We start from the raw sequence: 19,487 nt of genomic DNA on the forward strand, positions 1-19,487 counted from the left end.
AAGGCCAGCCAATTTCCGGACGACATTCGTGCCGGCGCACACGAGCTCGGGCTTGAATCAATTTCCGGACGACATTCGTGCCGGCGCACACGAGCTCGGGCTTGAATCAATTTCCGGACGACATTCGTGCCGGCGCACACGAGCTCGGGCTTGAATCAAGCCTTTTCCAATCTCTGCTAGTTGGAATTTGATTTGCACCCCACCCCCCCCCCCCCCCCCGCGCGAGAGAGCCTCTATGCTATACAATTCTACAAGCTTCAAAAGAGCTCTTGTATATAAGGGGGGAAAATCTTCATTCCAAAGCAATGTGGGACAAAAGCTCACTTTTTCCCTTCATTTTCCAACTCAAATGGGTCTACTTTGAGAATCAATATCTCATTCACCCATTATCCGTTTTGAGCGTACAATATATCGATCTCTTCGTCTCACTACGAAGAATCCGAATCCACTTTGACCCGACCCAAATCGGAAGTGGACCTCACTGATAATTGTACCACAAAATAGCCACTTAACATGCCATTTTATGCCATTTTAAGCTATTTTTCCAACATTATGAATATAGAGTTAAAAAATTATGAACATAGAGTTTTATAATTATGAACATAGAGTTCTGTAATTATGAACATAGAGTTCCGTAATTGTGAATATAGAGTTTAATGATTGTGAATATGGAGTTCAAAAATTATGAACATAGAGTTCAGTAATTATGAACATAGACTTCTAGAGTTTGAAAATTATGAACATAGAGTTCTATAATTATGAACATAGAGTTCTGTAATTGTGAACATAGAATTCAAAAAGTGTGAATATGAACTTCAAAAATTTATGAACATAGAGTTGTATAATTATGAACATAGAGTTCAGTAATTATGAACATCGACTTCATGAAGACAAACGCCGTTAACGGCGAAAGAAAGCAATTTTTTTTAATTGACACGGTGTCGTTTTCCACCAAAACGACACTGTTTTAAAACTGTGTCCACCTTGCAAGGTAGACATGATTCCACAGCATAATTTGCCCTCATAGACGAAAAGTGCAATTTTTCCGGACACATCAAAAAATGAATTTTTTTATACTATCGAACAATGAAATTTGATCAAAATCAATTAAAAAGGGAATAAGGCTCAAATTAGCCATCGAACGTAACGTGAAAATGCAATTGGGTCACTCAACTAAAAAGTGTAATTAGACCATTCAACATTGTAAAACCATGAAAATTGTTCCCAAGTGACCTGCAGTGGCAGGTTACCAACAAGTAATTAATTAAAAAATTTAAAAAGAAATTAAAAATTATTTTAAAACAAAAGAAAATAAAAAACGACGGCGACTGCAGATCAGATTCGGAAGAGCGTCGGAGACCACCAGATCAGATCCATGGAGATTATCTTGTTTCCATAGATCAAGAAGAGAAAGAGGGGACAACGGACGTCGTTATGACCAGGAGCAGCGGCGGCGACGGAACTCGGAGAAACACGACGGCGAAGCTTTGGGTGTTCTGCAAATTGTCGATTGGCTGGCGTTGCGACGACGGACGGTGAGTGGCGATGGCGTCGGCAGTAGGATGTTCGGCGAAGGCGATGGTTCTACTCCGATCTCCGGCTCGGGGTTTTTAGCGCTGATATGGTGGTGTTTTGGGTGGAAGCAATGTTGCAAAATACGTTAGATGCCCGATTTATTTTTTTTTTTTAACTAAAAATTATAAAAATTCACCAATAAAACATAAGGTTCCCCTAGTTTTTTCTTACAAACTATTTACGTAAGGGGTTGTAAAATTGTTCAAAATATTGTTGAACCATCTAAGTACATAAAAAATTAAAATTAAGAGCAAAAGAAGCATTTTCACATAGATCTCAAAAAAATACGCGATTTCAAAAAAAATGTCCAAAATAAATAACCGAGTAAAAAGTTATGTATTGCCAAAGTTTATACACTTTGCAACTAGTACAAACTTCAACAAGTAAACACTAATATTGTAAAATAGGATATTTTGGTCATTTGATTCTTAACTGCACATTATCTTTGGCGATTAATCCTAAAAAAAAAAAAAAACAAAACAAAAAGAAAAAATCGGATCGGCTAGGCGGTCTAGGCAACCGCCTAGCCGCCCGCCCGCGGAGGAGGCCGATTCCGGCCTTCCTCGTCGCGGCCAGGTGACCGGGCGGTGCCTAGCGCCTAGGTGCCGATTAATCAGTGCCTAGGCGCGATTTTTGCAACACCGGGGGAAGAGAATGCGGAGAGTTCGATGGTGGCGAAGCAATACTACTTTCGCCCGGTGACCTCTCTATCTTTTGGTGGCGAGGGGAGTAGTGTTGTCTTTCGTCTCCAGATCCATAGAGACGATCGCAGAGTCGGAGACCTTTTTTTTTTTTTTTTTTTTAAGTTAAATTTTAACTAAAGGTGTGTTTGGAAACCCGGAAGAAATCATTTTCCGAGTTTTCACTGTTTGGAAAGAAGGAAAATTTAAAGTCAACGGAAAATGAGGCATTGGTCAATGGAAAATGGGCTTATTTTTCCGGAAAACAACTTCCCCTTTTCTAAAGGGGAAGTCATTTTTCAGATGTTGACTTTTCACTTTCTCCACTTTCGCGCTAGTTTCTTCTTCATCTGTTGGCTTTAGAAACCAGTACTCACTGGTTTCCGACGTCCTTCCGGAAACCAGTGAGCACTGGTTTCCTTTAAGCTTTGGTTTCCGACGGGAATCTGGTTTCTGCCGGAAACCAAAGGTATTTTATTTTATTTTTTTTTATAATAAAATGCCCATCTGGTTTTCGCGCGGAAACCAGACATGGTTTCCGTAACGGAAACCAATGAAAACCTCTTTTTTTTTTTTTTTTTTTTTTTTTTTTTTTTTTTAATGTACTTATTTTAATATTATATGATTATATTAAAAATTATTTTAGTATTATTATAAATATTTTTATATTCTAAATAAAATAATTAAAATATTAATTTATACAATTCTACTTATTTTTCAGAAAATGAACCAAACACACTAATGTAGTTTTCCAGAATGCAACTAAACACGGGAAAAGAAAATATTTTCCGAAAAATGACTCATTTTCCAGCTTTCCAAACGAACCCTAATTACTTTTTGGTAACCTGCTATACTTTCTCAACCTATTGAAACACAAACGGACCCTAATTACTTTTTGGTAACCTGCTATACTTTTTCAACCTACTGAAACACAAAGAACCAACGCCTCCACTGAGGCTCAAACTCACAACCTTCCAAATGGAAGTCCAACCCGGGTACCATTAGACCACATAGTCCTGGTACAATGTGGTACAATGTTGAATGATCTAATTGTATTCTTTTTAATTGATTGACCTAATTACATTTTCACGTTATGTACGATGGCTAATTTGAACCTTATTCCATTAATTAAAAAATAACTACTCAACCAATCTTTCAAACTAGCTATCAGCTAACAACTAATTTACCAAACAAATTTATATAATCAACTAATGTTATAAACTATTATACCCCCGCTAACAGCCATTTACCAAACAGGACCACAATGATACTCGTAATTGATGGATTCCCATGGGATCCATTTGCAATGGTTATGTTATGCAAACGTGTGCACACGGTTGTAAAAATGACGTCGTTTTGACTAAAAACACGCATCCCACTTAAAAAATAATAATTAAGTTTCGATTCCCCTCAATAACATTATGTTGTTCATTCATTCTGGATTTTTAGTTTAATCTGATTTTTTGTTCATTCATGCTGGATATTTAGTTCATTCATTATGGATATTTAGTTCATTCATTCTGAATTTTTAGTTCATTCATTATGAATTTTTAGTTCATTCATTCTGAATATATAGTTCAAACTATACACAACATAATGCTGTTGTTGGAAATTGAAATTGATTTTTTTTTTTAAAGTGAGACACACATTTTTAATTAAAACGACGTGGTTTTTACAACTGTATACACCATGCATGGTGCACACCGATGCACAACATAATTTGCCATCCATTTGGTAAACTGGTTATACCCAAAACCCATTTCCCTGGCTCTTAAGCCCTAGATAACCCCATCCCAAGAAACTTATCGCCATGTTGAATGAATGAAGTCTATCAGTACCAAATAAGGAGATGAGCAATCTCATATTCGCAGCCGCCCATTTCCTTTCTGCTTCTGCTTCCTGAAAGCTAAAAAGAAGAGGAATAGCGTGTTGCTTCTGCTATGCTTCACCTTCAAACTCGCGGAGGACTCTTCTCGTACAGTTTCAGTAGCTGTAGCTGTAAGTTGAACAATCTTCTGGTGATAATGGCGTCTTCCAAGCATCTGGTGCACACTTCCTTGAAGTCCTCCTTCATAGTCGCGCCGAAACCGGTTTTGAATTCCATAACGCCCTCAGTTCCTTCCCGTCTCATCCACACTCACGGCCACGGCCTCATATTTACTGCATTTGCTTCCAAACCCGTCTCCCCCGCTCGTCAGGCCTCCCGTTTGTCCTACAGGGCCCATCCCGTTCCCCCGCCAGGTTTTTTTCGTGTTTGTGAATTGTGATTGATGATTTTGTGACGGGGTAGCAGTTTTTGACGGTGTTAAGTTTATGTTGCTTTTTATAGTTTCCCTGGAAGATGGCCCCGAGGCGAAATCCTCGCGATTGAACTTGTTGAACCAGAAACTTAAGGAGGCCGGTATAGATAGTGGTTCGTGTGCCCCTGGCCAATACTCTGGATTGCATTGTCCAATGGTAATGACTTTAAATTGGCATTAACTCTGTTCTCAGGCCGTTCCATTTTTAATTTTTTTTTCAGTATGCACAAATAATATTGTTTTTTCATACCTATATGTATATGTTTTGGCTAGTGGGTGGAAGGGTGTAACTTGGGAATTATCAACTACCATTTCTCGGAATTTGAATGCAGTTGTCATTGAAATGACCTACGTTTGCTCTTTCATGCAAGTGTCTGTACTGTATAGTTTTTAAATCATATATAATGCCAATTCAGCATGTCATACAAGCTCTGGAAAGTCTGGTATTAAAATGTTTGGTTGGATTCATGCCTACCATTTATCCTGCTAAATTTATGATTTCTTATGTTGAAGTTACCAGAGTATTTTGATGAGCTTCTTTCCTAAAAGTGAATAAATAGAGATGCACCATACTGTGGCAGAAACATAGTATTTTTGCACAAAGACAAGTGTTTAACATTTCAATGTGTTTCTGTATCTTCAAAAGGGATGGTGTATATTTTGTTATGTTCTCTGTAATTTTGGGTGGTACCCCTTTGTTGCTCATCAATGATTTATTATTAAAAATAAGTGGTATCAATGCCATGGTGCTTGTGCATGGGTTGGCAACATGGTATATACATTCAAGTTGCCACTCTATTTGGGTATTAACCCATTTTTCTGCATGAACTTGCTTAAACCATTCAAGAATGACCAGACAGATCCATGTCAGGGTGAATCCGATTGGACACCAACTTTCCTTCCAGTCAGTTTGATTCAAGACGGTCTCTTGACAAGTCCAACCAAGACATGTGGTTACTTCACACTATGTGGAAGGATTACCAAAGTCAAAGGTCAGCTATGAGAAGGAGAATTCCCATTGGCAGTTCTTATACAAGTTTGAGTTCCCCATGAGGACATTGATGGTGGACCATGTCATGGCCTTATTTAACAGCAAGGACTCACATTGATTCTGCTGTTTAGGAACTACTAGATTAGAGACAGATATAATAAAAAGTAAATGTCTAAATATGAATTAGAAACCTCAACACTTTGTGCTTAAAAAAAACACAAAATTTCAATGTTTTTGTTACGAAAGTAAAGAGAGTTTCTGAATGTGCTGTCGTATATTGTCTCAAACTCTCTCATAGAAAAGAGAATACAAAGCCCTATAAATAGGTGCCAGAAGACTACGAATAGGAAACAAGTTTCCATATGCCTACCTAAGACTGCCTAATATATAGAGATTCTATATATCAAATATATATTCTATAACACTCCCCTCAAGTTGGAGCATAGATTTTAATCATGCCCAACTTGTTACACAAATAACTGATAACCCAAAATAATGAGAGACAACACCAAAACACAAAATGAGATTCCATCCTTCTAGGGGTCAAGAACATAGAGACCCTAGACACAATCCCATCACCAATCACCCTCTTCGTCATAAGATCCCGAGGCAGCAGCAACACATTTACACTCAGCCATACCCACCAAAAACTGATCACAAACAGATCACAAAACACAGAAAAAAGGGAGCTTGAAGATGTACGAGACAAGACAACCTGACCGTAAGGCAGAAGGCGATGGTCCAAACTAAGTCCAGAACTGAGACAAACGGACTTAGGCAACCCAGGAACAGGTTGACCAAAACGTTTTCCAATCGTTGGACTAGTCAAAACGTGACGACAACTGAGCGAAAAAATTATCGTAAAGGCTTTGATACCATGTTATGAAAGTAAAGAGAGAGTTTCTGAATGTGCTGTCGTATATTGTCTCAAAGCCCTATAAATAGGTGCTAGAAGACTATGAATCGGAAACAAGTTTCCATATGCCTACGTACCTAAATCCCTAAAGCTGCCTAATCTATAGAGATTCCATATATCAAATATATATTCCATAATAGTTTTGACATTTTTTCATTTTATGTTTAAGCTGTTTAGTAGTTTGTATTACCTTTATAGTTTTCAAATTCTTATTCTAATGTGTTCTTGCAATGTTCTCTTGCTTTAGTGCAAAGGCGGGGACAATAATGAGAGGAGCTTATCTCTTTATATTGATCATAAAGGGTAATTGGTCGTAAAATTTTGTAGCTATTGCAGTATATTCCTTTCCTGTAACTTTATGCAGATGATATAATTCAATAATTCCTAGGGATACAGCTTTATGGACCTGCTTTCGAGGTAAATGTGGCTGGAGAGGCAGCGCACAGGTATGGTTTTAAATATTTAATTGTTTATGCTTTATCATTAAGCATTTTTTTAGACATAACATTTACACATGGGTATTGTTTATTTGATTGCAGGCATTGGGAGATACGAAGTCAACAAATGGAGATATGAAGAAGAGCTTGAAATCAAATAAGAAATACAGACAGTTAGATGAGCACAGTTTGAGATTGGAACCTCTAAGTAGTGAGGTATAGTAGTTCTTTTCTTTGTAAGTATACACCTAAACATCTTATTTTACTCACTTTTGGTTTTGATTTGTTGCCTAAAGTTGTCTGTTACATATGCCTATATAGTTAGTGTTAACATTAAGGCAAAATCACTATTATATGATACTCAATATAAACAATTAGATCCACCTTTCTCTATCCTTCCTCTCTTCCCTCTTCGGCTGCCCCCTCTCTTTACCCTGCCCAAGCCCCTCTCTCTTCTCGTCACATCACTTAATGGCTGTTTTGATAGGTGTGCTGTATTGATGGAATAAATGGGGTCCCTTATATTAAGGATTAATTAATATGAACTTCACAGTTGATCCTTTTTTATTTTTATTTTTTTTGGATAAGTAGAGAGATTATATTTATTTAGGCACCAAGATGTACCATCCAGAAACACATTTTATCAAATTTAATTGCAAGATTATGTTTTCTTTATGTTGTGTATGCCAAGATTTTATATTATCATGTTTGGAATTGCCAAATTTACTTAATTAGTGCTCTGTTTTCCTGTTATTTCAGCTACTTACATACTTTTCCCAGCGAATGATTTCTGGGGAAACCTTGCGGAGAAATGGTGTCATGCAGCATAAAGCCTATAATCAGGTTTGTTATCTTATTGCATTTTAATATTATTGCACTTAGAGTCTTGGATTGATTAAGAGGCTACTTGGGGAAAGTTGATTTAAATTTTGGAAAAAGGGTCAAATTGGCCTCCTAAGTCATTCGGATATTGCAATTAGGTTCCTAAGTAAAAAAAGCTCCATTCAGATCCCCTAAACCTGTAAAATTGTTCAATTGAGTCCAAATTGACGAGTATAGTAGGTTAATTCTTCCCAAGCATGACACGTGTCATTTTTAAAATATTCTTTTTAATTTTTATGTTTTTGATCAACTATAATTGATCCTTAACTTTATCATCAGTTCTCAAACTTTTCCCTTTGAATTACCTAATTTTCAGTTTTGTGTTCCTATTTGAGGCCATACTTTGCAATTCATTAGGCGCTTGAACCTTTCACCATTGGCTCTTGGACCATTTTAATCATTTGGAAATTTCACAAGGGCTTTATATACAAGGCTGCTTGACAGCTGCTCTTCTGGCAAGTCTGATTTTGTACGGCAAATTTGTGTTTCTTTAAATGTTCTTCTCTTCTTTGTGAAACCACCTTGATTAATCTTTAAAGTGATCAAACTCCTTAATGAACTAGTAATGGCTTGTCCCATATTAGAGAAATATTGTAAAGCTCTAATTACCTCATCTTACCATAGCAGGTTTTGCATGGAGATATGATGAATTCAATGTTTCCCAGGCTAACTTTTCTGAAAGTTCTGTTGATACAGATTGTTATTGCATTTCCTTATCGGAGGAATGGCGAAATTGTAAGCTGCAAATACCGGGATATAAACAAAAAATTTTGGCAGGTGCTTGTCAATACCCTTTGACCCCTTCTTTAGCTAAGAAACACATTGATTTTAAAGCTTGATATAGTGCTACAGTTTATTTTCCAAACTCCACTAGCTGCATTCACACATTATTCATATTAGCCACATTTATTGATTCAACCCTTATTGTGTCTTATCTGTACGGCTAACCTCTTCACCTTTGAGTTGGGGAAATTCCCTTTTAATTCTTTCATGATAAAAAGTGGTGACTACTATTCATATTTTCCATTTTAAGATTTTCTTCTATTTATTGTTCTTGATGTTTTTGATTCTAAACTATGAATATCATTTGCTTTTTATTTTGGTTTTTGGCAGTGTTACTAATCTCTGATTGTTGTGCCATTGTTACTTTTCAGGAAAGTGACACTGAAAGGATATTGTATGGATTGGATGATATAACGGGAGCAAGTGATATAATTATTGTAATCTCAAATCTCTTAAATTTTCCTCTTTATAGAAGCACTTAAGATTCTGCTCTTTGTAAATGTCTACTCTTTTATTGCAGGTTGAGGGTGAGATGGACAAGCTTGCAATGGAAGAAGCTGGCTTTCGTAATTGTGTCAGCGTCCCTGACGGTGCTCCTGCATCTGTTTCCGAAAAAGAGTTGCCACCCGAGGATCAGGTCACTATTTTACATTTTAATCAATAGTCAACACAACCAGTTCCTTAAGGAAATTATTTCTTTCATATCTTTTCTGTATTTTGTCAAAATGCATTTGCTTACTTTATTTGCTTTTCCATGTGCTGCATTTTTTAAAATTTTTAATTCTAGCGGCTCTTTTCATCTATGTGCATCAATATTTAGCTACTTGTCCTTCAGTCCGAAAGTCCAAATAAGATTGGTTCTTGTAATGGGTAAGAATGAGGAAAAAGCAATATATAGAACAAGATCAAAGCTCTTTCAAGTCTGTATGCGATATAAGCAACCTTCACTTTCCTTAGCGATGAAACATCTTCTACAAATGCCGGATCTAATGCTTGTTTTATGTGAATTCTGTAAAGATAGGACACAAAGTATCAATTTCTTTGGAACTGCAAAGAATTCTTTGAAAAGGTTTGCTGTCTCATTTCTTTTATAATGTTGTGAAAATGTTGCAACCAGAAGGCTTTGGTTCTCTGATTTTTATTTATTTATTTATTTTTTTAATAGGCATCTCGTATAATACTTGCAACTGATGGGGATTCACCTGGCCAGGCTCTAGCTGAAGAACTTGCCCGCCGTTTAGGGAGAGAAAGGTTTATATTTCTCTCTGATGTTATGATCATGTGAATTTATTTATTTGTTGTAATTGGCATAAATTTATTGGCTAAATAGGTGCTGGCGAGTGAAATGGCCTAAGAAGATTAATGGGCATTGCAAAGATGCAAATGAGGCAAGCATGTTCATTTTGAAATTTTATTTCATGTGGGTTTATGCACAGGAATTCATAAACCTAATGATTATAATTTTCTAAATGATAATATTTTCCCATTCATGAGTCCTCATCTGTAATGTTTTACTAGTTGATATTATTACTTAATTACTCTGCTTTGATGTGGTTGTATATATATATATATATATATATATATATATATATATATATATATATCTTTGATCAGAAATGGAGATTGTATTTATAAGTGGGAAAGAAATTACATTAGAGGATCAGAGCTTCTGAGTCCTGTAAAATCTATTAAACTTAGTTGTTACTGTTCAATCTGCGTAATTCTTGCACTTGTTTGTTAATTATTAAAAAAAAGTCATTGCTTTTGGTTTTTTCTGCCACCCAAGTTTATCTGCTATGCATGCCTTTGACATATTAGGTGCTTATGTATCTGGGACCTGATGAATTGAGGGAGGTCATTGAAAATGCTGAGCTATATCCCATAAAAGGGTTGTTCAACTTCAGAGACTATTTTGATGAGATCGACTCGTACTATCATCAAACAGTTGCTTTTGATCTTGGGGTTTCAACTGGATGGAGAGGCCTAAATGAACTGTACAATGTAAGAATGCTTTCTTTTTACAGTCTTCACGTTTTCACTGTAGATGTTCGTTTTCCTGAAATTATTAATTCGAAGTTAATTATGAATTTCATCTTTGAAGTTATTGTTGACTGATAAAAAACAGGGATGCGTTGCTAATACTGAGCACATTCTTGATTGCCCAAGAGCTTTTGTCTTCTCCAATATAGGGAAGACTAGTCTTGTTTATTGAGTTTTGGATGGTCTTTAGTTGTATAAGGTGGTTTTTATGAATATGATCATATAACTAGCTTTGATGGAAACAATAACTCTGATTCAATGGAAGTTATAATTTCTAGGCTTAAATGTCAATACCTAACCAGCTATCCTGAACTTTGGGAAAGAACTGTTACACTGGGAGAAAACTCAGTGTGTCATGCTACCATAAATTTGAAATAATTCTCCACAGAGTTGTTAAACAATCCTTTTGTTCTGATCAGGTTGTGCCTGGAGAGTTGACGGTTGTTACAGGAGTTCCTAATTCAGGCAAGAGTGAGTGGATTGATGCTCTCCTATGCAATCTTAACCGAAGTGTCGGCTGGAAATTCATTCTTTGCTCTATGGAGAATAAGGTAAGCTTGCTTGTAAGTTGTAACTATATTGAAGTGAACTTGTAATCTTTTTCTTATTATTGGAAATGAGTGATTATCAGAGCACAATGAACACTTTAGAAAGTGAGCTTCAATTTTTATATATTTATCTAAAGAATGGTTGTCAGTGATTCTTATAAGAATGTCCTTTAAATCTCATTGATTTTGTTCCCTCATTTTGGGATCGGGGACATATATGGAGACTAATATGAAAGAATTATCATTATGGCTAGTGCATTGGAGAAGCCCAATCCATTTTCTTTGCATAAAGTACACAAGATTAAATCATTAAAAATTTGAATATAGTGTTCCTGACAACATGCCTCTTCAATCTGTTTACAGGATCTGTCTAAACTAGTAGCCTTCTATTTAAGAATTATCTAACCTTGAGTTCTTCAGTCCTTGACTGTATCAGCAACATATACATGATGCATATGCTGTATAGTAGTAGTTGTAGTAGTAAATAATAGTAATAATAATAATAATAATTTATTATTATTATCGTTGTTGTTGCTTATTTTCATATTGTATTAAGAAAAAATAGGGTATTTTCATTTATTCTATTCTTTGAACCTGCTTGTCAAAGCTTGCTGCTTTTGTTCTCAAGTGGGGGAAGCTTACTTAAGTTTTAGGTTTGGACAATATTTCCTCAAAATTTAGCCATCCCAAACTAAGGAAAGGCTGAAATATTTTAGACAAATACCAAATAGCAATAATTTGTTAATTAATTGAGTCATCTAATAATGCACATGTTTCCTGTGAGTATAGCACTATAGGTTAGGCCTAAGGGTGTTATTGAGTTGAGCTTGACTGAATAAAGTCTATTCAAGCTCGACTCTTTTTCCTTTAAAGTGTTAAATTTGGCTTGTTTCTAAACTAATCTTTGAACAGTGTTCAAGCTCAATTTGTCTTATTTGTTATGTTCACGTCGTTTATGTTCTCACTTGTTCAGCTTGTTTCACTTAAGTGAGTTCGTTCATGAACAATAAACAAGCATGGTGACCATAATTGTTCACAAAAAAAAAAAAAAAAAAAAAAAACTTATTATTCTTCAACTTGTTTAAAATCTTTATGTTTCATTCCAATTTGTAATTTGATTGAACTAAAAGAAAGTTTGAACAGAAAAGAAAAGCACATTATATTGCCTTGAACCCACAGTTGACCACATTACAATATTACATCACATAATATCAGGCTGAAAGTTGAAACCCATACACAACTGCATAAGACAAGTGAGACTCGAGTGTTAGATTTAGAAGCTGCAATATGCATCTCCAACCATGTGAGACAAAACAACACTTCTGGGTGTTGTCTTATATGGGGAATTAAGTTTCTTAACACCCATCCCCCACTAATGTGGGTGTTCAAAGTAACACGTGTTAAGGGAAATGGCCATTCCTTTGTGAGAAAGCAAAACAAACTTACAAAAGAAAGAACAGTCAAAATTTAACATGGAAGACACAGAGCGAGATATAACTCAGTGGAAAACTGAGATAATGGAATTGGAAAAGGGGGTTTAGAGATGGGTAGTTGTTATCTGGGAGTGGGGACCCAACTCCCCATGCCTTTCCCCGTGCTATGTTTTTTCTTCCTCTCCATGGGCATTCTTCCATAACTCGATTTGTCAAAATGGGTGATCGCTGATGAACTTTGGTGATTGGTGAACATATTGTTGCACTATGCTTTGATAAATCAAGTATTGGGAATCCCATAAATTGAGATGTGTTAGGCACATCATTGAGGGAGACCATATATGTAATATGGCAATGCATAGCATATCTGGTTAAAATCCAAATGTTTTTTATGTTAATCTAACTAGTTAAAGTAATTAACCAATTATAAGTTAATTTTTCATTAATTAGTTTATAAGAAGCAGAAATATTTTTAATTTTTAATTGAAAAATGCAAACAGCTATGAAAATAATAAAATTACTATAATATGCTTAAGCAAACATAAACAAGCACTCAAATGAGTATTTAAACAAGCACTTAAACTAACAAGCACTGCTCTTTTATTAAATGAGTTTTAAAATTTTGGTCAAACAAGTTTGTTTACAATATAAACAAACATAAAAGAACATTAGCTCAAGTTTTTCAACAAGAACACCAATTCTTTTACATCCCTAGTTAGGTTTAGGCTGCTTACAGCAAGTGGAGTATATTGATGGACCTTTCCTCTCAGTTCTTCTCATCTTTGTACTTGATTTACTTATCTGTAGGTTCGGGAGCATGCTAGGAAACTTTTGGAGAAGCACATAAGGAAGCCTTTCTTCAATGTCAGGCAAGTTAAGAAATAAGCTAGATTTATGTCTAATTTTTCGTTTTAATTATGATATGAGATCCATTCAAGAAAGGTACTTTCAAAAGGCTCGCAACAACTACTGTTGTTGCCAAGTATTCATTGCAATCCTGAAATCCAATAAAGTGGTAATAGGTGCTTTCTGTAAATGGTAAATTTCTGCAGATTCTTAATGGTTCCTATGTTGCAATTTTTCGTTACAAGAAGAGCCTTGGCTTTGTTTTGGGGGCTCAATTAGATATTCACGGATGTTGATGAGAACATGTAAAGTAGATAGAGCAATGAAGCAGAACCTTTGATAATTACACCAAAGTGACCTTTTAAACTGTGCAAATGTAGAGAATTCAGGGCAACTAACAAGAGAGAAAGCTAAAGTCTTAATAAGCCATACTCAACTAAATTGTTATCCTGGTTTCTGTGGTAAAACAGCCAGCAGGAAATTTGATAGCTATGGAGATGGTTTCAAATGAAACTCAAAAGTGATATTCTTTACTCATTGTGATTGTTTATCTTTACTATTCACTTTTGTGTTCATATATGTTGCATTGGTATTTACATTTAAAGAGATAGAGTTGCAATTGCTTCATCACTTCCATTTCTTTAAATGCCAGAGATGGGAGTGATGGGGAGGTGACAAAACTGTGTTTTTCTCTGAACATTTTGGTAGATATAAAATATATAGTATGTAACATTTTACATATGTTCTTAAATGATGTCAACCATTGATAATTGCAGGTATGGAAATGATGCTGAACGGATGAGCGTTGAGGAATTCGAGCGGGGAAAGGAATGGCTCAGTGATACATTTTCTCTCATAAGGTGGCATTTGCTTTCACTTTGGTCAATGGTTTTGATTCCGTTTAACTTACCTGTTGTCTGTTGACACTCAATCATGCCTTTTGTACCTCATAACTTTGTGATGCAAGCCAGCATTCTAATTGCTCGAGTTCTCTACTCTCTAAAACCAAATTTATCATGAGAGAAAGACACTCAGTTTATTAACTATTTGCTGCATAGGTGCCTTTTAGGTGTACAGGCATTATGAGTTGGACCTCTGGGCCTTTACCATTCTAGGGATAAGATCCATAAGATCCGTCTCATTTAGTGCTTTCTTAGGTGGTTGATGGGGAAACATGTTGATTTCTGTTGTCAGTTGTAATCATTTATTCATTTTCATTGGTGTGAAAATAGGATTCATTGGAAACCTATATTTTGTCAGTAAACTAATGAGACTGCTTGAGTATCCAGTGGATGTGAAGTATCACCAAAAGAAGAAGAGGAAGATTGTGTTGGATATGAGTATATGACTGCCATTGATTCTTTCTGATCTTAAATTATTTGGTGGCCTTATCCTAAGTTTACAATGTGTACGATTAAATTTAGAGGGCATGCATACATCTTAAGAATGTTGTCTAAAGCTTGTTTTATGAATTTAAGTACATATACAAATTTGTTTTCACTGTCATATATTACTGAATCTTTTATGTTACCTTTCATCATTGAAGTAAATAGAGAATGTAAACTGTGGATCAGGTGTGAAAATGATTCTCTACCAAATATAGATTGGGTTCTTAAACTTGCAAAGGCAGCAGTTCTGAGACATGGGGTGAATGGACTTGTAATTGATCCATATAATGAGCTTGATCATCAACGTTCTCCTAGCCAGTGAGTTGCCTCTATTCCGTTCCACCTCTTAAGGCAGCTTTAATGTTCTTTTCCTTAAATTCCTTCCTCGAGCTTTGCCATGTTAGAGTACCAATTTAATATTCAACAGGACTGAAACAGAGTATGTGAGTCAGATGCTCACAAAGATTAAACGGTTTGCTCAACACCATTCTTGTCATGTTTGGTTTGTAGCACATCCACGTCAGGTTGGTACTTGGTAGTTTATACTCTACTTCTCATTTGAAAGATCACTCTGCTCCTTAACCATGAAAAAGTTTGGTGACCATTCTGCCTGTGATTACAGTTGCATCATTGGGTTGGAGGTCCTCCGAATCTATATGATATTAGTGGAAGTGCACATTTCATAAACAAATGTGACAATGGAATTGTTATTCATCGGAATAGGGATCCTGAGGCTGGCCCTTTGGATCTAGTACAGGTGAGTGCTACATTTGTAAGAGCAATCGTTTAATTTTGACCTTAAATGTTTGAGTTCTCAACCATCCACCTTCAGGTTTGTGTTAGAAAGGTACGCAACAAGGTTATAGGAACTGTTGGGGACGCATTCTTGTCATATAGCAGGTATTTGATACATTATTTGTGGGATTTTCATTGTTTGCAATCAAATTGCATCAATTCAATGTTTCGTTTTGGGCTATTTGAGTAACTTTCCTGGTATATCATCAACTGAGTGATTTCTGATGTTTTTATTGAGTACCATTTTAATTGCTAATATTTCATAGGCAAATGATAAACTATGCAATAATTGAATTATATATATATATATATATATATAGTACTACTGTCTCTTCAACCTATTGAATCAATGCCCCCACTGGGGTTTGAACCTGTGACCTCCCATCTGGGAGAGCCATAGAGGTGCCATTGAGCTACAAGCTATTTGAAATTGAATTATATTTACTTGTTTCTTTTTGCATCAAATATTCAAATCTTTCATTCTTTCTGTGATGGTTATTGTTGGCTTTGTTGCCTCATGAAATTGTAGGATTTCAGAGAACATTAGTTTGAATGATTGAACTGCTTTTTGATATACTAAGCATCTGAGAACTTGGATGCTTATCTGGCTGGCTATGCCGCCCTGGAACTTTGCTTGGAAAATTGCTTCGCATATTATACTCTGCACAGCAATGCTCATGTATCCACTTGATTTCTAAAACTGGAAAATTACTCCTTTATTCTTATGCAAGTGGTGCAATGTCCTCAGTGTTGTTCCAGACAGTTTCCCTCATGCTTGTTGCTTTGTAGTGTTGTTACCTATAAAATATGATGCACTCAGTGACGTGCTACATTGCACTTTGTACCATCTCTTTTTCTTTTTTTTTTTTCTTCCCTGAAATCAATATTAATTTCGTTAACTCCATTATATGACTTCTATTTTCCAGGCTTACTGGTGAATTTGTGGACATTGATGAAAGCCCAAAGCAACAAAAGAAATCTTGAGCAATGAGTTGCAGCAATTCTGTGTTTGCGGAACTGTGCCAGTCTTGTGGATACGGGACTTGACCTCTGCATAAGCCATTGGCTCTGCTGCCATCTGTAGAGTAAATTAGCAACAAGAAATTCAACTGTATATTGTTAGTTACTTGTTAGTCATTGAATATATTTTTATATGTGACTTTTTATTTATTTTTTCCATTGAGCCGAGGTTGTAGCCATGTCCTCTCCTCTTCAAACTCCAATTCTCAGTGGCCTTCTTTCTGAGAAATTCTGATTTTGTTGATGGTTACTATGCCCATTCTTAGTAGATGCTGGGCCAATTTTTGTTTAGTATGATGTATGGATTGTACATGGAAATCCTATACCTAAGTTCTGATTTTTCAAGAATATTTTATTTTTACATATTGGAATTAATTAGCTGTGAATTGGTTTTGTGGTATGATTTGTATTTGAGCTGGTTTTTCATCATTAACAATGTATTTTGGATTGGTTTGAAAGAGTAATATACATGGATTTTTAAGTTTTACTCCATTTTATATCTCTTGGTAATATGGCAGGTTTTGATTCATCTATAAAAACCAAACGAAAAAAAAAAAAGAAAAAAGAGTGAATTGTTATGAGAGTTTTACTTTTTATGAGTGAATTTATCTAGTTTGAAATTCTATATTGGTTTTGTAGGATGATTTGATACATTGTTAATATATATATATATATATATATATATATATATATATAGTTATATACACATACATACATACATACCACACCTAGGTTCATGCTCGTTGGGTGGCAGTGGAGGAGCAATCGTTATGCTATGGACCCGTGTCCAGCATGCATGCTGGACACGGGTAACAAGGCCGTTAGGCACTGTTATCTCTTCCTTTTTTTTTTTTTTTTTTTTTTTTTTTTTTTTTTTTTTTTTTTTTAATTTCAAATCGCTTTGTTATAGGAGTATATGTTCATACTTTTATTACTATATGTTAATAAATGTACATTCATAACTCCATAACTGTACGTTCATAACTCCATAACTGTAAATTCATAACTCCATAACTGTACATTCATAACTCCATAATTGTACATTCATAATTTTCGAAGCTCTATGTTCATAATTTTATCACTATATGTTCATAATTGTAAGTTCATAATGTCAGAGCTCTTTGTTCATAATTTGATCAATAACTGTACATTCATAATTTCATAACTGTAGATTCATAATCTAATAACTGTAGATTCATAACTCCATAACTGTAAATTCATAACTCCATAACTGTACATTCATAACTCTATAATTGTACATTCATAATCTTCGAAGCTCTATATTCACAATTTTAAAGCTCAATGGTCATAATTTTATCACTATATGTTCATAATTGTAAGTTCATAATGTTAGAGCTCTGTGTTCATAATTTCATAATTGCATAACTGTACATTCATAACGGCATAACTGTACATTCATAATTCAAAAAAAAAAAAAAAATAACGCCGTTAACAACAAAACACGCGCGGATTTTTTTTTTTTTTTAAAACTAAATGACGCGTTTTTTTTTTTAAAAACGACGTCGTTTTGGGCCTGTGTCCACAATTCATTGTGGACACGGGTCCAGGGCATAATTTGCCGTGGAGGAGTATTAAGGGTGTGTTTGGTTGGTGGGTTTTGCCCATAGGAATGGGTATGAAAGTGATTGTTGTTGTTTGATTGATATGTTTTTAGAACACTACTATAGTTTCGGATACCCTATCAATTGAAAAACTCATACCCAAATAAAATAAGGATTTCATTCCCTTATTCATTCTCAAGCACTACTATTAGTAACCATTCCCATTCCACCCTACTACCAAACATGTTAAATACTTTCACCAAAATCCATTATCATTACCAAATATTTGATACCCATTCCGATTCCGATTCCTATGTGCGAACCAAACACTATTGTGTGTTAGATTTGTATTTTGGGGTGTCCCCTCGCATTATTCCAAAAATTATAATAATAATAATAATAATAATAATAATAATAATAATAATAATAATAATAATGAAAACTTTGTTATTTTGGTCCTTAAATTTTAGGAGAATCGTTCATTCAACGCTTAAGTTAATAGGATAACTATTATTTCTAAGGGTGTGTTTGGTTCGTACATAGGAATCGGAATCGGAATGGGTATCAAATACTTGGTAATGGTAATGGGTTTTGATGAAAGTATTTAACATGTTTGGTAGTAGGGTGGAATGGGAATGATTACTAATAGTAGTGCTTGAAAATGAATAAGGGAATGAAACCCTTATTGTATTTGGGTATGTGTTTTTCAATTGATGGGGTATTCGAAACCCATAGTAGTGTTCTAAAAACCTATTAACCAAACAACAACAATCACTTTCATACCCATTTCTATGAGCAAAACCCACAAACCAAACACATCCTAAGAATTGCATTTAATCTAAATCTTTTCATGTACTTTGATTGATGATTTATGTAATCCCCTTATTGTTGTTGTTATTCGAATTTTTTTCTTTCTTTCTTTTTTGCCTATCATCAACATATTTTTCCTTCCAAGTATAATATCTTCTTCACTCCTGTTTAACTCCCACCTTCTTAATTCTGAATTTGATATTTTGATCTCATCAAGATATTTCCCCAACAAAGGTGGGGCTGCATTCATGTTCGAATCATAAGTTATTGAGATGTGGTAGTGTATGAAAACATGATATTAGTGAATAGTGATTCTTATGAGCTACTATTATGATATGAAAAGATATTCTTTTCTCATTTATGGTTTAGATAGTTTTTATTTATATATTTTTTATTTTTTTGTAAAAAGTGTTGACATGCACACTACAAAAGTGCATTTGTTGATAGGTAAAAGTACACTTAAGATTTGCGAGTCACAAAA

At 35.0% G+C, this 19,487-nt stretch overlaps 1 protein-coding gene across 4 annotated transcripts in view; it reads left to right on the forward strand.

Moving 5' to 3' along the window:
* The window catches only part of LOC109153115 (twinkle homolog protein, chloroplastic/mitochondrial), a 28,741-nt gene extending 11,732 nt beyond the window's left edge, over positions 1 to 17,009 (forward strand). For 2 of the 4 annotated variants that reach the window (XM_019300893.1, XM_019300895.1), the window contains 17 exons: positions 7,002 to 7,115; positions 7,659 to 7,742; positions 8,478 to 8,558; positions 8,936 to 9,001; positions 9,085 to 9,201; positions 9,586 to 9,633; positions 9,730 to 9,815; positions 9,895 to 9,952; positions 10,383 to 10,565; positions 11,024 to 11,155; positions 13,393 to 13,454; positions 14,208 to 14,291; positions 15,006 to 15,137; positions 15,247 to 15,343; positions 15,442 to 15,576; positions 15,652 to 15,719; positions 16,541 to 17,009. In XM_019300893.1, coding sequence (XP_019156438.1) covers positions 7,002 to 7,115; positions 7,659 to 7,742; positions 8,478 to 8,558; positions 8,936 to 9,001; positions 9,085 to 9,201; positions 9,586 to 9,633; positions 9,730 to 9,815; positions 9,895 to 9,952; positions 10,383 to 10,565; positions 11,024 to 11,155; positions 13,393 to 13,454; positions 14,208 to 14,291; positions 15,006 to 15,137; positions 15,247 to 15,343; positions 15,442 to 15,576; positions 15,652 to 15,719; positions 16,541 to 16,598 — 1,605 coding nt within the window. In that variant the 3' untranslated portion in view covers positions 16,599 to 17,009. Of the gene's footprint in view, positions 1 to 4,009; positions 4,497 to 4,584; positions 4,713 to 6,709; positions 6,766 to 6,850; positions 6,909 to 7,001; positions 7,116 to 7,658; positions 7,743 to 8,477; positions 8,559 to 8,935; positions 9,002 to 9,084; positions 9,202 to 9,585; positions 9,634 to 9,729; positions 9,816 to 9,894; positions 9,953 to 10,382; positions 10,566 to 11,023; positions 11,156 to 13,392; positions 13,455 to 14,207; positions 14,292 to 15,005; positions 15,138 to 15,246; positions 15,344 to 15,441; positions 15,577 to 15,651; positions 15,720 to 16,540 lie in introns of those variants that run through there. The other 2 variants (XM_019300897.1, XM_019300896.1) reach the window with 2 other exon arrangements.
* The last annotated feature ends 2,478 nt before the right edge of the window (positions 17,010 to 19,487 follow it).

This window comes from Ipomoea nil, unplaced genomic scaffold (assembly GCF_001879475.1).
Source record: "Ipomoea nil cultivar Tokyo-kokei standard unplaced genomic scaffold, Asagao_1.1 scaffold2480, whole genome shotgun sequence".
NCBI classification, from domain to species: Eukaryota; Viridiplantae; Streptophyta; class Magnoliopsida; order Solanales; family Convolvulaceae; genus Ipomoea; species Ipomoea nil.